Here is a 17,547-nt window from a genome sequence, read left to right on the forward strand (position 1 = left end):
CAAAACATCAAATATCACTGATTGCAGATCACCATAACAAATATAATAATGATAGGTGTGAAATATTGCGAGAATTACAAAAATATGATACCAAGACATGAAGTGGGCAAATGCTGTTGGAAAAATGTGCTGTGCTATCAGTTTCTGTCTCATGTATTTTGATGCTCTGTTGTTAGGTGCATACACGGTAAGGATCCTTGTGTTTTCTTATAGACTTGATCCCTTTATCATATTTAATACCCCTTTTTGTCCCTGATAATTTTACTTGCTCTGAAGTCAGCTTTGTCTGAAATCGATATAGATACTCCAACTTTCTTTCCATTAGTGTTAGCATGGTATGCCTTTCTCCTCCCTTTATTTTTAATCTATCTGTGTCTTCGTGTTTAAAATGGGCTTCTTATGGACAATATATAATTATATGTTATATGTCTTATTTTTTTTTACCTGCTTTGACAGTTCAGTCTTTTAATTGGTGTATCTAAACCATTCACTTTTTAAATTTATTTATTTATGGCTGTGTTGGGTCTTCGTTTCTGTGCGAGGGCTTTCTTTAGTTGTGGCAAACGGGGGCCACTCTTCATCGCGGTGCGCGGGCCTCTCACTACCGCGGCCTCTCTTTTTGCGGAGCACAGGCTCCAGACGCACAGGCTCAGTAATCGTGGCTCACCAGCCCAGTCGCTCCGCGGCATGTGGGATCCTCCCAGCCCAGGGCGTGAACCCGCGTCCCCTGCATTGGCAGGCGGACTCCCAACCACTGCGCCACCAGGGAAGCCCTAGACCATTCACTTTTAAAGTGAGTATTAATATGGTTGTTACTGTTTTTTATTCATTACACTTGTTTCTTTTAAAAAATCTTTCCCTCTTCTCCTGCCTTCTCCGGTTTAATTGAGCATTTTATCTGATTAGATTTTTTTCTCCTATTTAGCATATCAATTATACTTCAAAAAAATTTTAATGGTTGTCTTAGAAGTTTGCAATATATATTAGGACTAATGTAAGTCCACCTTCAAATAACACTACACCGCCTCACGGGTAGCACAGGTACTTGTAACCCAGTGTCCCGATTCCTCTCTTCCGTCCCTAGGACACCGCTGCCACTCACCTTACACGTGCGACAGTTACCCAATACACTGTCACTAATATTCAATATTACTCTGAAAAACAATGACCTTTTATTTTGCTTAGGAGTAAGACAAGTAAAAGATTTTATTTTACCTTCACTTATTCCCTCTCTGATCCTTTTCCCTTCTCTGGGTAGATCCGAGTTTCTTGTGTCACTTCCTAATTCTCTGACGAACTTCTAAAGCCTCTCCCAAGACAAGTGGGGCCAGTGGCATAGAGTCCTCTGAGCCGCCTAGAGCGACCCGACAGAACCCTAGGATCTGATTGGCCGGTAAGCTGGCGACGGGGCGGAAGTTCCTAGCGGGCGTTTCCGGCCTGGCGGGTTAACCTTCGCCGGCCTGTTGTGTGGGGTACGTCTACCTTTCTCGGCGGAGCCGAGGGAGTCTTAGCCTCCCCTCGCGTGGAGGTGCCTGCGGCGCTGCGACAGGCAGGACGGCGCGGGGCTGGCCCAGCCGAGGGAGCGCCTGTTCGTGCGGCCTGAGGGGCGGGCCGGGCGGAAACCCGCGCGGGGGTGGGGTCCGGGCTACCCCGGCGCGGAGGCGGGGCGGCGGGCAAGAGCCAGGCTTCACGGAGGAGGCGAAGTTTAGGCACGGTCTGGGGATGCACCGAACCTGTGCTTTTTCTCAGATGAGAGAGAGTACCTTTCACTCATTAGGGGTAGGTTCAGTGAAAGGATGAAGTCGCGAAGGCTGTGCAGCGAGGGGACGTTGGTGCACATCCCGGCGCTGAACAATCCCAGGGCCCATTCATTCGCTCGGTGGGCGCCCAGTACACACTGCCTTGGTGATGATTAAGATTTACTGGGTTTTGTTTGTGGTTTGCGAACACTATGCGAAGCACTTTATACATTTTTCTCACTTAACTCAAAATAGTCACTTAAGGTAAGTGGTGATGTTCTCATTTTATGGTCTGTGGAGAAACACGTCACTTACTGGAGACCCTTCGTTAGGAGGTGGTGTATCTGAGATTGGAACTCAGTCTGGTGGAGCCCAGGGCCTATGCTTCTTACAGGAGTGTTACGTGCCTCCCACATGAGGCTGAAAGGGGAGGCAGAGTGCACTTGGAAGGACCACTTGTGCACAGCACACAAAGGGCGTGAGCACCAGGGACCTGTCAAAGGCAAGCCCTGGCTGAGGACCGAGAGGCTGCCTCTGGCCTGGGTGGCCTGAGGAGGAGATTCCGGGATGGCCCAAGAGAAATGAACTGGGCATTAATAAGCTTGGGTTCAGCTGTCAGAGCCCAACAGAGGCTTAAGTGACGAAGGCGGGGCAGGCAGGGTTTGTTCTGGGTTGTGTCTCTGAGGTTCCCTGGGTTTTACCCTCATGGTCACACTAGACAGAAGTGTTTCTCCCTGTTTCTTTTTTATCATCAGGGAGGAAAAGCCTTTTCTAGAAGCCTTTTTGAAAACTTCCCTTAACATCTTGTTGACCAGAAGATGGGCCTAGGGCCAAAGTAGCTGGGGCCAAGGAAAGCGGGCACATTTCCACCTGAATTAAGGGGTCTGTTTGCATGGAGCAGGCTGTGGGGGCAGAGGCTGACTGTGTATCAGAGGCCAGTTGGAAAGGTTTTCATGGGAGTGGCACCCCGTGTCACCTGTCACCCTAAATTATCACCAGATCTGTGGTTCTAAATGTCATATGTATGCTGACAGTTACCAGTGTATACCCAGCCAGCTTCAGCATCTCTCCTGAAATTTGGACTTGTGGATCGAAATGCCCTCATTCTCCACTTGTAGGTCTGATAGGCATCTTGAACATAACATGTACAAGACAACTTTTAATTTTTATCCTTCAGATATACTTCTACAGTCTTCCTGGGTAATTGGAGATTTCATCATCTCAGGTGTTTGGGCCAAACATCTTGGTGTTTCATCCCACATCTAATTTGTCAGCAAATCCTATTGACTGTACCTTTGAAAGGTATCTGCAATCTGACTGCTTATCACCTGCTACCACCATCTGGTCCAAGACACTATCGTCTCTAGCTGTGTTATTGCTGGGACCTTCCGGTTGGTTTTCCTGCTTCTACCCTTACACCCTCCTCCCTGCCCCCTAGTCCATTTTCAAAGCAGCAGCCGGAGCAGCCGCATGTCAAGTCATATCACTCTGCCCAGACCTTCCAGATGCTCCTAATCTCATTCAGAATAAAAGCCTAAATCCTGTAGCCCAAAAGTTACCCCACCCCCCTCTGTCTTGCCCTCCCCTACTCTGCTTCAGCCCCTCTGGCCTCCTTGCCCTTCCTTGAACACGTCAAGTATGCTTGCACCTTGCAACCTTTGCACTTGCGCCTCCCCCTGCCCGGGATGTATCTCCCCTGATACCTACTTAGTGCCGGCCCTCACTCCGTCCATATCTGTTTTGATGTTACTTTATCAGAGGTGCCTTCCCTGGCTGCCTTTCGTAAAATATCTCCTCCCAACAGTTGCTGCCCTCGTGCTGCGTGTTGTTTCTCTTCCTTATCCCCGACACAAGCATCATGTCTGTCACCTTCCCTACGGCTTGTGCACTGCTGTAGAGTAGGAGCTTGTTCTTCTTGTCCTCAGCTGTTTGCCCGCTGCCCAGGATTCTCCTGGGTGGGCCTGAGATGCAGACCGTCGTCTCCCCTTGTCAGGTGCACCGCCGGGGACCTGGCTTTCGCGTGTGGCCTTGTTATGCTGTCGTACTACGGGCTGCTGGGGACGCTTCCTGGGGGGCAAGGGAATATGTAGTCTCAGGCCACTGGGTGCTGAGACCATTGTTCCTTCCTGGGGATTTCAAGTAGCCTACAACTGGGTCTCTGCTGCCACAGACCTCTTGAGGTACAGGCGCGGAAGTCTCAAGTTGCTGTGGGGAGCAGAAGGCGGGTCAGGCTCCATCACACTCTTCCCTTTTGCTACAGCTCTGCCTGCCTCCTTGGGACAAGCTTGGACACCCAGTGATGGCCCACAGGCAGCTTTTTCCTGGGCCCCAGGTGAGTGGTCTTCGTGGAGACGCCTCAGCCCTTTCCTGGCTGGAGTCTCCACGGTTCCCTCTGAGGCACTGGTCTCAGGGTAGTTGGCTCCCTGTCTTCATTGATGTCCTCAACCCTTGGGTTCAAGTCCCTGAAATGCACTCTGGACTGTGTCATCTCACCCCTGGACTGGGCACAGAGGAGGGCAAGGAATGGGCAGGTAAACACGAGTCAGAATGGTGTCTGCCCCAAAGAGCCCACTCTTGTGGGGAAGGCAGTCTGGTGCATGTGCTCAGAGGGGTTTTGCCCATCCTGAGCCTAGTGCCTCCCTACCCCCAGGCCCGTCCTGGGGTTGCAACAAGATCTTGTCATTCCAGGTCTTGGTTTCCTTCGAGGAAGTGGCCGTGCTCCTTTCCCAAGAGGAGTGGGGCCATCTGGGCCCTGCTCAGAAGAGGCTCTACAGGGATGTGATGCTGGAAACCTATGGGAACCTGGTCTCGCTGGGTGAGGCTCTTCCCAGGAGCTCAGCTCTGGGCTTCCTGCTCCATGAATGGCTCTGGGAACTGGGACTGGGGCTGGGCTCAAGGCTCAGAGGCTTCTCACCCCCTGGGCCCAGACATGGGGCATTTGTGACCCTGGGCCCAGGCAGGCCTGGTCTGGGCAGAGGAGGGGACAGGTGGTGCCAGGGACTCCCCCAAGTTCTTTGTAGGAAGTATGGGAGAACATTATTCATTGAACGCCAAGTATATTCATATCCCCTCAGTTAATCTTCATGCATCTTCGAGGTTGGTGGTAGGATACATAGTTTATAGGTGAACCTGAGGCTGACAAATATCACTTCATTAAGTTCACACAGGCTATCAGGGCAGATCTGGGATTTGCATCCATTTAGCTTCAGAGCCCTGCTTTATACCTGCCTTATACTTAGTCTGCTGTACATCAACACCTCCTCTACCATGAGTCTTCTGCCATGATGTGTTCAGGCCCCAAGTCTGTCCCTTAACTGTGACCCCCAGAAGAGCTGGGTTTGACTTTTCTTCAGCTGGGACAGAGGCCTACTTCCGTGTCCATGCTTTGGAGACCAGGTGGCAGACAAGGTCATGACAGCACACAGACGCTGCCCATGGGGCCATCCTGCCCTGGACCTGGATGAGTTGTCAGTCTTGCTTTCTTTCTCTGGAGCAGGACTTCAAGGTTCCAAACCTGATGTCATCTCCAAGCTGGAGCAGGGGGAAGAGCCATGGGCCCCACACTCACCAAGAATTGAGGGGAGCTGGATTTGGAGACGCAGGCGTGCAGGTGAGTCTGCAGGAACACCCCCACGTTCTCGTGCCCCTGCTGGCAGGTGCCACCACTTCACTGGGCCAGATTGCGTCACCACCAGAGCTTTGCTTTCCTTCTCCACCTTCTTTCTCTTTTTTGCTATTAATGGCCCCTATTCTGTGCCCCTGAATGGGGTCATGTTTACCTTACCCTAGAAGATGCTCTTTCAGTTCCTGAAAAGAGCTTGGGTGTCTCCCTAGCAGCTGCCTCCCTACCCTGGCTGCCTCTCAGTCGTTTCCATGTCACCCAGTCCTCAGGCCTTGCTGGCCAGCTCTGCCTTGGCTGCTGGAGACACCACTTGGAGAGTCCACCTGGAGGCTTGCCATCCTGCCCAGACTCTCACCCCTGCTGTTCACTCAGAGTTCCCAGGCTGATTCTGGGCTTCGGAGAAACGCGTGACTTAGGGCTGCTTCTTGTGTGGCGAAGGATTTGGGCATGTACATAGTAAGCGGAGCAGAGTTCCTGTGCTCTTTGCTGCATGGCAACTAACATTGCCTGGCCTGTTGTGCATTCCTAGCACTGTGCTGGCACAGTGAACTTACACAATCCTCCAGCATCCCTGCAGAGTTGGTGCTCAGGAAAATGAGGCACAGAGAGGTTCAGTTGCTAGCCCGAGGTCACACAGCCAGCCAGGGACAGAGGTGAGTTGGATCTCAGGTGGACTGGCTCCCTACCACGCGCCTTTTTTTTTTCTTTTTAAAGGTATAATTAGCATATAATATGCTATGCATATTTTTTAAACTTTTTTAAAAATAAATTTATCTTATTTATTTTTGGCTGCTTTGGGTCTTCATTGCTGCGAGCGGGCTTTCTCTAGTTGCAGCGAACAGGGACTACTACTCTTCGTCTCAGTGCACAGGCTTCTCGTTGCAGTGGCTTCTCTTGTTGTGGAGCACAGCCTCTAGGTGCACGGGCTTCAGTAGTTGTGGCACGCGGGCTCAGTTGCTCCGCAGCATGGGATCTTCCTGGACGAGGGATCGAACCTCTGTCCCCTGCATTGGCAAGCAGATTCTTAACCACTGCGCCACCAAGGAAGTCCCTGCTGTACATGTTTAAATGTACAATTTGGTAACATTTTTGCGTATGTATGCACCTATGAAACTGTCCACTATGGTAGAGATAGCAAACATATTCATTACCCCCAAAAGTTTTCTCATGTCTCTTTGTAATCCCTCCCTCTCACCGCTTCCCACCTCTATCCTGAAGCAATTACTGATCTTCTTACTGTCACTATAGATTACATTTTCTAGAGTTTTATATAATTGACATCATGGAGCATGTATTTCTTTTTTTGCCTTGCTTTTCTTGACTCATAATTATTTTGCAATCCATTCATGTTGTGTGTCAATAATTCAGTTCTTTTTTATTTCTGATAAGTATTCTGTTGTATGGATATACCACAATTTGTTTATCCATTCTCTGTTAATGGACATTTAGATTGTTTCCAATTTGTGGTTAATACAAATAAAGCTGCCATGAACACTTGTGTACAAACCTTTGTTTGCTTGGCCATGCATTTCCTTTTCTCTTGGAAATACCTAGGAATAAAATGGCTGCATTACATGGCAGGTGTTTATTTACACTTTTAGGAAACTGCCAAAGTGCTTTCCAAAGCAGTTGTACTATTTTACATTCCCACCAGCAAGGATGAGAGTTCCATTTCCTCAACTTCCTTGCCAACAGTTGGTGTGCTCAGTCTTTTAATTGTAGCCACTGTGATGGATGTGTAGTGGTATCTTATTTTTAATTCCCCTGATGATTAAAGATGTTGAGCATCTTTTCATGTGCTTGTTTTCCTTCTGGATTTCTTCACTGGTGAATGTCTGTTCAGATCTTTGCCTATTTTTTAATTGTGTTTTTCTTTCCTTATTGTTGATTTTAAAAGAGTTCCTTTCTAAATACAGGAATGTTCTATTTACAGGTCCTTTATCAGATATATACTTTGCATGGATTATTCTCTCACTCTGTGCCTTGTCTTTTTATTCTCTTAACAGTGTCTTTTGAAGAGTAGGAAGTTTTAAATTTTGGTGAAGTCCAGTTTGTTAATTTGTTCTTTCATGGATTGTGCTTTTGGTGTCATATCTAAGAAATCTTTGCCTAACCCAGAAGATTTTCTTCTTTGAAAAGAAAATTTTATAATTTAAAATTTTTGTGTATTGCATTTAAGTTTTGATTCATGTTGAGTTAAGTTTTGGTGTGAGGTATGGATCCAAGTTTAATTTTTTACAAGTGAATGTCCAGTTGTTCCAGTACCATTTGTTGAAAAGTCTATCCATTCTCCACCTGCACTGCCTTTGTACCTTTGTCAAAAAAATCAGTTGTCCATGGGAGCTGCCTGATGGTCTAGCGGTTAGGATTTGGCACTTTCACTGCTGTGGCCTGGGTTCAATCCCTGGTTGGGGAACTGAGATCCTGCAAGCTGTGTAGCACAACCAAAAAAAAAAAAAAGAGAGTTGTCCATATATATGTGAGGTTATTTGGAGCTCTCTGTTCTCTTCCGTTGTTCTATTGTCGATCTTTATACTCCGACACCACACTGTTGTGGATGCTTCATTAAAAGTCTGGAATCAGGTAGCATTTGTCCTCCAATTTTGTTCTTCATTTTCAGAGTTGTTTTGGCTATTCTAGATCCTTTGTATTTTCATATGAATTGAAAAATCAGCTTATTGCTATCTGAAAAAAGTCCTGCTAGCATTTTTGTTAAGATTGCATTGAATCCATAGATCAGTTTGAGGGAAATTGACATATATTGTTTTCTAACCCATGAACAAGATGTATGTCTCCATTTATTTGTCTTAATTTCTCAGTAGTATTTTATACTTTTCTGTGTACAGGCATTTTACGTCTTTTGTCAGATTTATTCCTAAGTATTTCATATATTTTTTATACATTTATTGAAGTATAGTTGATTTACAAAGTTGTGTTAATTTCTGCTGTACCATTTTATATATATATATATATATATATATATATATACACATATATTCTTTTTTTAAATTTATTTTATTTATTTATTTTTGGCTGCATTGGGTCTTTGTTGCTGCGTGTGGGCTTTCTCTAGTTGTGACGAGCAGGGTGTACTCTTTGTTGCGGTGTGTGGGCTTCTCACTGGGATGGCTTCTCTTGTTGCGGAGCACAGGCTTTAGGCGTGCGGGCTTCAGCACACGGGCTCAGTAGTTGTGGCTCACAGGCTCAGTAGTTGTGGCGTACGGGCTTTGTTGCTCCGTGGCATGTGGGATCTTCCCAGACCAGAGCTCAAACCCGTGTACCCTGCATTGGCAGGCGGATTCTTAACCACTGCACCACCAGGGAAGCCCTCTTTCATATTTTTCATGTTTTTGTACATGGTATTTTTTTTAATTCCAATTTCCAGTTGTTTATTACTTATAAATAAAAAACAGAATTGATTTTTGGGTGCGTACCATGGGAACAGTGGGCATGTAGGGGAATGGGCCCATGATGGCAGGAAGGAGTTAGGGGTAACAAAGTGCTGGAAATAAACAGGTGGTACCATGGCCTCTTTTTCTCTCACCTGGATTTTCCCTGATAAAACATAACCGGTTAAACTTACTTTTAGGGTCCCTCTTAGTTTCTCCACATACAATGCACCACCCTCTGTGGGGCACACAATCTGTTAAACATCGTCCCCTGGTGACCCTTTTTTCTATCTTGTCTTTCCTCCTTACCTGGACTAAGAAGTGGTTCATCTCCCAGGAGAGGTCTGATGTCTGAGCCCATAGTGTCCAGGGGAAGAGAAACATCAACCGAGACAGAGGTGTCCAAGGAGGAGTAGACAGGACCACGTCAGGCTGTGTTGGATTTGATTCTTATCCTAGGAGAGTGGAAAGCTATGGAATGTGTGTTTAAAAATAATTTATTTTTGTGCAGTGAACATGTGTCATTTTAGTAGAACAGCAGAACTGATCCCTGTAGAGAAGTGTGGTGACAAGAATAAAACATCACCCCAAATCTTGCCTTGCAGAAACGTTCATTCTCGGCATTAGGTGACAGTATTTCATGGACCCCAGATGCATTGGCTCGACCAGATAGAAGTTTGTCTCCCTAGTGTAACAGCGTCCCTGTTTGGTGGATTCTCGGTTTGACATGCTTGTTAGGAGGCCAGCTCGTCTGTCTTATTTCTCCGCCACCCTCTAGAGCGGCATGCCTAAACACTCACCTCCAGGTTTAACACTGGGTTATGCTATGGGAGAAGGAGAGAGTGGAGGAGGCCATTTCACTGCCGTGGAGTCTATGACCTTGTCTGTGACCTTGAAGTTGCCCATGTCGCTTCTACTCACATTCCACTGCTGAGAATTCAGTTATGTGGCCACACCTAATACTGTTATTTTCTTAGTGGTTGCTCTGGAACTTACCGTGTACATCTTAACTTATCAGAATCTACTTCTGGTTTATACTAACAATTCCAGTGACCATAGAATAGTTATTCCTATAGAGCGCCATTTCCTCTCCTTCCTTTTTGTTTTTTGTTGTTGTTTTTAAATATTTATTTATTTATTTGGCTGTGCCAGGTCTTGGTTGCAGCATGCGGGATCTAGTTCCCTGACCCAGGGAACCTGGGCCCCCATTCTTAACCACTGGATCACCAGGGAAGTCCCTCTCCTCCCTTTTTGTGCATTGTTGTATATCTGTGTGTGTTACAAATTCAACAATACATTCTTATAATACTTTATATAATTTTATGTCTGTCGTGGAAACTAAAAGAAGAAATGAGACCAGCATATATGTATACAGTTTGTTATATCATCTACTTTCTTATTTACCATTTCTCTTCATTTGTTCCTGTGCATTTAAGTTACATCTGCTGTCGTTTCCTTACTCCAGTGTATCTTTCCTCTTACCCACCTCCTTTGTGCTGTTTTTGTCACGTGCAATACATTTCTATCTGTGATATTGTGATTTATAATAAGAAGTATGTATTTGGTCCTCATCCCGTTTCTGGCACAGAGCTCCTAAAACCCTCGGAATTTCCGAAGTAATGAGAGTAGTGAAAATTGCTCTGTTGTTTTTGAAAATGCCCTAGCAGTCCAATCCAGTAAAATCTGGGCAGCAGTATATTTAAAAGTCAGTCTTGGAGGTTTGTTGTGACTCAAGGAGGCTGGATGCAGAAAGGAATCCCCCACCCTCTCAGCCACACTCACCAGGAATTTCCCTCTTTAGGTTGGAGTTGGAGGGGATGATAGGTGCTAGTGGCCTAGCCTGATGAGATGTGGGGAGCTTCCCCTGGGAGCTGCAGGGAGAGGGAGCCCCTTCTTGGCCCCACCCAAGAGGAGTAGAGCATCTGTCATGCTGAGCTGGGCGGGTGGAGGTGCGGCGGGTTAGGGCTCACATGCCACACACTCTTGCTGCTCTTGCCAAGTTTTAGTAGATTTTCTTGAAAAACCGTTTCTTCATTTGCTTTTTGCTCTTGGGACAATTTCCAGAGACATTAAAATGGTTGTTAGTTGGGGGTGGGTTTTTTGTTTTGTTTTGTTTTAATAGTTCTTGCCAGCTTTGTTTTGCTGTGACTTGGATCCATGGAGTTTATTACACTGTCATCAAAGTGGAATTTCCTGACTTTCAATTTTGAAGAATATTTTTGCTGGATGTAGAATTCTAGGTTGGTAGTTGTATTCTGCAGTACATTAAAAATGTCCTTCTGTCTGCCGTCTTCCACTTCTGAAGTCGAAAAGTCAGCCTGCGATTTTATTTTGCTTTGAAAGTGATACATCTTTTTCCTCTTGCTGCTTTTAACATTTCTTTTTTTGGTTTTCAGCAGTTTGGTTATGTTATACCCATGTGTGGTTTTCTTTGCATTGACATTACTTAGGGTTCTTCGAGCTTTCTGAATCTATAGTTTATAGACTTTTGTCAGTTGTGGGAAAATCTAGGCCAAAATTTCTTAAATTATTTCTTCTATTCCTTTTCTCCTCTCCTCCTGGGATTTTGAGAATATACACATTACACTTTCCACCTTGTTGCACCTGCTTCTTATGCTCTTTTCTGTATTCCCTGCCCTATTTTTTTCCTTGCTGTGTTTCAATCTGAATACTTTTCAGATATTACTTAACGCACCTTTCAGTTACGTAATCCTCTGTTTTGTTACCTGCTATCTGCCAATGTACTGTCTTGTCTGTTGAACTCTTAATTTCAGTTTTCATTTGATTTCTAGTGAATTCTCTATCTCTTTGTTTTCTTACATATACTAATCATGGTTTGTTTGTTTTAAGCTGGTTCTTGATAATATCTGAATTGCCTGTGGGTTTGTTTCAATTGTATATTTTTCTCCTGGTTTCTTGTCGTTTAGTCTTTTTTTTTAAAACATGGCTTCTGATATTCAGTTGTATCAGTTATTATAGATTAAAAATTATAGAGGCTTTATATGATGTTACATTCTTGAAAGAGGATCAAGTCTCCTTCTGGCAGACAGATAAAATGCCATTGGATCACCTTCCCATGTTAAGGGGTTGGTCTTAAGCTTTGTTAGGGTGGGTCTGATACTCAGGGGAAAATTCCCTACTCATTGTTCCCCTTTGAGGAATGTTAGGGACCTGGTTCATTATTCTGAAAACCAGTAAATAAAAGAATCAAGGATTGATTCTGCTTTTACTAAATGGGTTATCACTCAGGATAACTAGACAATTCATGAGTAAAAGTTTCTTCATAGAAACTTTAAGGGTTTAAAAAAAAAAAAAAGGTCAAACCTGAATCCTGAGATACCAGCTAAAAATTCTAAATACAGAAGACAACTAATCCTACCACCTCCTTCCTCTAACCCTGTACAAAGAACACCCAGCAGTAAAATATCTTCTACCTAGGGCAAAAACAAAGGAATTGCCTCAAAAAACCAAATAGCCCTAGGTAAAGACTTGCAAATTTTGGCATTTGGGGGTGCCCTGGACTTGTAGCCACCATCTCATTCAAATGCCCTTCTGATTCATGAATACCCTCATTCATAGAGTTCCCAAGTATCTTTTTATTGCCTCAACTTAAAATACAAACAGGCATCAACTATAATTCAATTTTTAAAAGAACTAAAAAAATAATAAAAGTAAATTAAAAATAAACTAAAATACAAACAGACAACCAAGGATCCCTGACATCTGAAGCAGCGTGAACTGGTGTGAGCCGTTGCTTCTTTTTTTTTTTTTTGGCTGCTTTGGGTCCTCATTGCTGCACGCAGGCTTTCTTTAGTTGAGGTGAGCGGTGGCTACTCTTCGTTGTGGTGCGCGGGCTTCTCACTGCAGTGGCTTCTCTTTGTTGCAGAGCACGGGCTCTAGGCGCATGGGCTTCAGTAGTTGTGGTGCGCGGGCTCAGTACCTGTGGCTCGCGAGCTCTAGAGCACAGGCTCAGTAGTTGTGGGTCACGGGCTTAGTTGCTCTGCAGCATGTGGGATCTTCCTGGACCAGGGCTCGAACCCGTGTCCCCTGCCTTGGCAGGCAGATTCTTTTTTTTTTTTTATAAGTGATGGTAGGAGTTTATTTATTTATTTATTTTTACTGTGTTGGGTCTTCGTTTCTGTGCGAGGGCTTTCTCTAATTGTGGCAAGCGGGGGCCGCTCTTCATCGTGGTGTGCAGGCCTCTCACTATTGCAGCCTTTCTTGTTGCGGAGCACAGGCTCCAGACGCACAGGCTCAGTAGTTGTGGCTCACGGACCTAGTTGTTCCGCGGCATGTGGGATCCTCCCAGACCAGGGCTTGAACCCGTGTCACCTGCATTAACAGGCAGATTCTCAACCACTGTGCTACCAGGGAAGCCCCGGCAGGCAGATTCTTAACTGCTGCACCACCAAGGAGGTCCCGGAGACGTTGCTTCTTGACTCATAGATCACTCTGTTCTGTGGTCTCTTTTTTTTGCCACATTCTTCATTCTGTTTCCTACCTGGTGAAATAGCACCTCTTGACAAGGATCATCTTTTTAGACTCTGGTCCCAGGATGTTGACGACTCTTAACTCCTCAGATACTCCTGACAGGAGCCACAGGAATTCAGGACCTTTACCATCCGCAACCTGCCCCTTCAGACTGCTCCTAGGTTTCTAGAATGAAGTATTGTTTGCTTTTTACCTTTCAGACTTGAATGGTAAAAATCAGTCCCTTTGAAGTACTGGGCGTAGTTCTGCAAAGACAACTTAGCCCAGTGTTAGATCCCACCCAGTTAATATTTTCAGCTCAGTCTCTCTGTTCTGCCTAAACAGTCTGAAAGTGACAGCTCTAATAATAACCACTGTTTACAAAAGAGAGAGTCCATTGTGCTTTCGCAGTCTCTCAAAACTGTGAGAGGCTACCCTCTCACAGTTCTCACCAGGTTGTCCTTCCACTGGTCTTTGTAGCCACATGATTCAGTGCTTTTGGCTGGGTGGTTTTGTTTTTGGTACATTTCCTTTCACTGTTCAGTGCTTTTGGCTGGGTGGTTTTGTTTTTGGTACATTTCCTTTCACTGAGTCTCAGAATTCAGTTGTGTCACAGTTTTTACAAATTTTCAGGTACTTTTATCCATTGGGAACATGTGGTGTGGACTGTTGTACACATTTGGCTTTTTTGCCTTGTGCTATACCTGCTATTTGAATGGGTAGGTTGCTTCTTTGTTTCTATTTTCCATGATTTACTTCTGTGAAACCAAGTCGTCCACATCAAATAATTTTTCCCATTATGTGTTACTCAGTATGCCCTTCATTCATTATATATCGTTTGTGATACATTTACTTTTCAACAAATGTTTGAATTCCTGTTATGTATAAGCCACGGAAGATGCCTTTTTTACAGAGTGTGCAGCAGTGACATCAGTGTAGGTGCTGACCATCCAAGCCTCCACCACTGACTTCCCCATCTCCCTCCTTGCCTTCTTTTTTTTTTTTTTTTTTTGATGTGGACCTTTTTTTTTTTAAGTCTTTATTGAAGTTGTTACAATATTGCTTCTGTTTTATGTTTTGGTTTGAGGCATGTGGGATCTGAGCTCCCTGACCAGGGATGGAACCCTCACCCCCTGCATTGGAAGGTGAAGTCCTAACCACTGGACCACCAGGGAAGTCCCCCCTCCTCACCTTCTGAGGGCGCCTCTCCCTCAGGTCACACCTCGAGGTTCCTGCTGCATCTGTGCCTGGTTAGCCCATCTGAAATGGAGGCATTTCACCTTGGGTTTCTTCCCTCCCTCCCTCCTTCCCTCCTTCCTTCCCACACCAGCTTTCATTGCTCTGAGAGCATGCTTCTCTCTCCTCACCTTCTCTTTTCTCTTCCCAGTAAGGTCATTTTTGGTTTTGCATTCTGAAAATCCAAATCCTCCTAGGAGATAATTGTTTCATATAAATGTTTCTATTTATGCTCTAAGTATTTCCCATAGTAAAACATGAGTAACTCTTTTTTTTTTTTTTTTTCAGGTTATGTCTCTAGGAAGGAAAAAAAAGAATTGACTCCAAAGCAGGAAATTTCTGAAGAAATGGAATCCCAGAGAACAAAATTAGAAGAGCATGTAAGGAATATTTCTAAGGAATCTGATTTTGAAGAGATGACTAAAACTGAGGGAAAGCTAAATAATTGCTGGGGGAAATATGCAGTGGAGGGACTTAAGAAGGATTTCCCCCAGAAGAGTAATTTCAGGCCAGTGACAGTGACACATGTGAAAACCCCCTTGGGGGAAGGAGGTCCGAAATTCAGTGCAGCTGAGGTAAACTGCGCTGCAGACACAACTTCTGTCAGAAACTGCAGACTGTCTTCAGGAAAAAGTCTCCACCAGTGTGTGTCATGTGTAGAAAACTTCCAAACGAGTAAGGACCTCACTAACCTCCAAAGTTTCTGTGTAGGAGAACAAGCCTGTCAGGCAGATGTGTTTGTGAAAGTGCCCGGGCAGAGTTCAGTTTTCAGTGAGAACCAGAGGATTAACAGTCCAGAAAAAGCCTTTGAAAAGTGTGCTGTGTGTGGAATAGCTTTTGGTCAGAGCAGAGCTCTCATTCAGCACCCGAGAATTCACAGCGGAGAGAAGCCCTGCGGGTGTGAAGAAGGTGGCAGAGCTTCGCATGCCCGTCCCTACGCCATGCAGCACTGTAACACTTACACTGGAGAAAGACCCTGTGAGGCTAACGAATGTGAGAAAGCTCTTAGCACATGTCCGTCTTACATTCAGCATTGTAAAGTTCACACTGGGGTGAAGCCCCATGAGTGCAGTCAGTGTGGAAAAACTTTTAGTCATAGCTCTAACCTGATCCATCATCAGAGAGTGCATAGTGCAGAGAAGCCGTACATGTGTGTGGAGTGTGGGAAAGCCTTCTGGAGACAGTCACACCTCACTCAGCATAAGAGAACCCATTCTGGAGAGAAACCCCATGACTGTGCTGAGTGCGGCAAAGCCTTCAGCGCACGATTGTCTCTCATTCAACATCAGAAAACTCACACAGGACAAAAGCCCTATGAGTGTAACGAACGTGGAAAATTCTTTAGCCTGAACCGAACCCTTATTGTTCATCAGAGAATCCACACTGGAGAGAAACCCTATAGGTGTAATGAATGTGGAAAATCCTTCAGTCAGCACTCACAAGTTATTCAACATAAGAGGGTTCACACTGGAGAGAAGCCTTATATCTGCAATGAGTGTGGGAAATCCTTCAGTGCTCGCCTGTCCCTCATCCAGCATCAGAGAATTCACACTGGAGAGAAACCTTATGGGTGTAATGAGTGTGGGAAAACCTTCAGTCAAAAGGGACACCTTACTCAGCATCAGCGAATTCACACTGGAGAGAAGCCCTATGAGTGTAATGAGTGTGGAAAAGCTTTCAGCCAGAGTTTTAATCTCATTCACCATCAAAGGACACACAATGGCAAGAGGCCCTATGAATGTAACGAGTGTGACAAAACCTTCAGTGTTCTCTCCTCCCTTGTCCAGCATCAGAGAGTGCACAACGGAGAGAAGCCCTACGAGTGCCACAGCTGTGGGAAGGCCTTTAGTCAGGGCTCACACCTAATCCAGCACCAGAGGAGTCACACTGGAGAGAAGCCCTATGAGTGTGGCGAGTGTGGGAAAACCTTTGGACAGATATCCACCCTAATTAAGCATGAGAGGACACACAATGGGGAGAAGCCCTATGAGTGCGGCGACTGTGGGAAAGCTTTCAGTCAGAGTGCACACCTCATCCGCCATCGAAGAATTCACACTGGGGAGAGCCCTTACACGTGTAGTGACTGTGGGAAGGCCTTCAACGTCCGCTCCTCCCTCATTCAGCATCTCAGGGTTCACACTGGCGAGAAGCCTTATGAGTGCAGTGAGTGTGGCAAGGCCTTCAGCCAGCATTCACAGTTTATTCAGCATCAGAGGGTTCACACTGGAGAGAAACCCTACATGTGCAGTGAATGTGAGAAATCATTCAGTGCACGCTTGTCCCTTATCCAACACCAGAGAATTCACACTGGAGAGAAGCCCTATAAATGCACTGAATGTCAAAAATCTTTCCGACAAAGCTCTCACCTCATTCGACATCAGAGAATCCACAGTGGAGAGCGACCTTACATGTGTAGTAGATGTGGGAAAACTTACAACCAGAGAATATCTCTTATTAGTCATGAGAAAGTTCACAGACTCCACGGTGGAGAGCAAACCTGTCGGCGTGACGAGTGTGGGGAGCTCTTTGGCGCACAGGCAGCGTTCATGCAGCACCGGAAGGTTCATAGTGGAGAGTGACTCACTCTGTCTGATACATTCTTCACAGTTTTACAGCAGGAGAGTTCTACTGATAAGAAAGCTCACTTTATGACTTCCCTTTTGGAAATTCAGCTCTTAAGGAATTAAACTATCTCCCAATGTGCTGCTCACTGAAGGCAGGCTGCTGAATTATGTGGTAAATGTTCCAAGGTAACATGCCTTCCCTCAGACCCAGAGGATGGCTCCCTGCTTGAGTGTTTTAAATGAATGCAACTTAAATATACTTTCCTAGATCATGTTTTTATAGCACCAGACCTTAGTGTACAGTTAGGTGTTTCATTTGGCCCCTGTCTTTCTTTTCTTTCCTCTTCATCATCTATTTCAGCTTCAGGAAAAGTAACTGAGATCCTTGAACTTTCGAGTGTGATTGGGTTGGGGTTTTCTTATTTGTTTGTTTGTAGGGCCTTTTCAAAATGTTTTTGTTCTATTTTGAGGGATATGATACCTTTAACTTCAAAGGGGTTGTCCCTTTTCAGCATCCGGTAATCCAC

The 17,547-nt window shown here is 45.3% G+C and overlaps 1 protein-coding gene across 4 annotated transcripts; it reads left to right on the top strand.

Annotated features, from left to right (window-relative positions):
• The first annotated feature begins 1,412 nt into the window (after positions 1-1,412).
• LOC111165081 (uncharacterized) lies at positions 1,413-17,310 on the top strand. Of its 4 annotated transcripts, none has more exons than XM_089898601.1 (5): positions 1,413-1,472; positions 2,917-4,071; positions 4,428-4,554; positions 5,236-5,349; positions 14,745-17,310. In XM_089898601.1, the coding sequence occupies exons 2-5, from the start codon at positions 4,039-4,041 to the stop codon at positions 17,033-17,035; spliced, it is 2,565 nt and encodes an 854-aa protein (XP_089754727.1). In that variant the 5' UTR covers positions 1,413-1,472; positions 2,917-4,038; the 3' UTR covers positions 17,036-17,310. The 4 variants fall into 4 exon arrangements, with proteins under 4 accessions (XP_089754727.1, XP_022411035.2, XP_022411036.2 ...); XM_022555327.3 differs by lacking the exon at positions 1,413-1,472 and having other exon boundaries at positions 1,490-3,130; positions 4,000-4,071; XM_022555328.3 differs by lacking the exon at positions 1,413-1,472 and having other exon boundaries at positions 1,490-3,041; positions 4,000-4,071.
• The last annotated feature ends 237 nt before the right edge of the window (positions 17,311-17,547 follow it).

The sequence above is a fragment of the Delphinapterus leucas genome, chromosome 17 (genome assembly GCF_059928025.1).
Source record: "Delphinapterus leucas isolate spDelLeu-1000000601 "Yukka" chromosome 17, BTC_Dleu_Yukka2, whole genome shotgun sequence".
Taxonomy (NCBI): domain Eukaryota; kingdom Metazoa; phylum Chordata; class Mammalia; order Artiodactyla; family Monodontidae; genus Delphinapterus; species Delphinapterus leucas.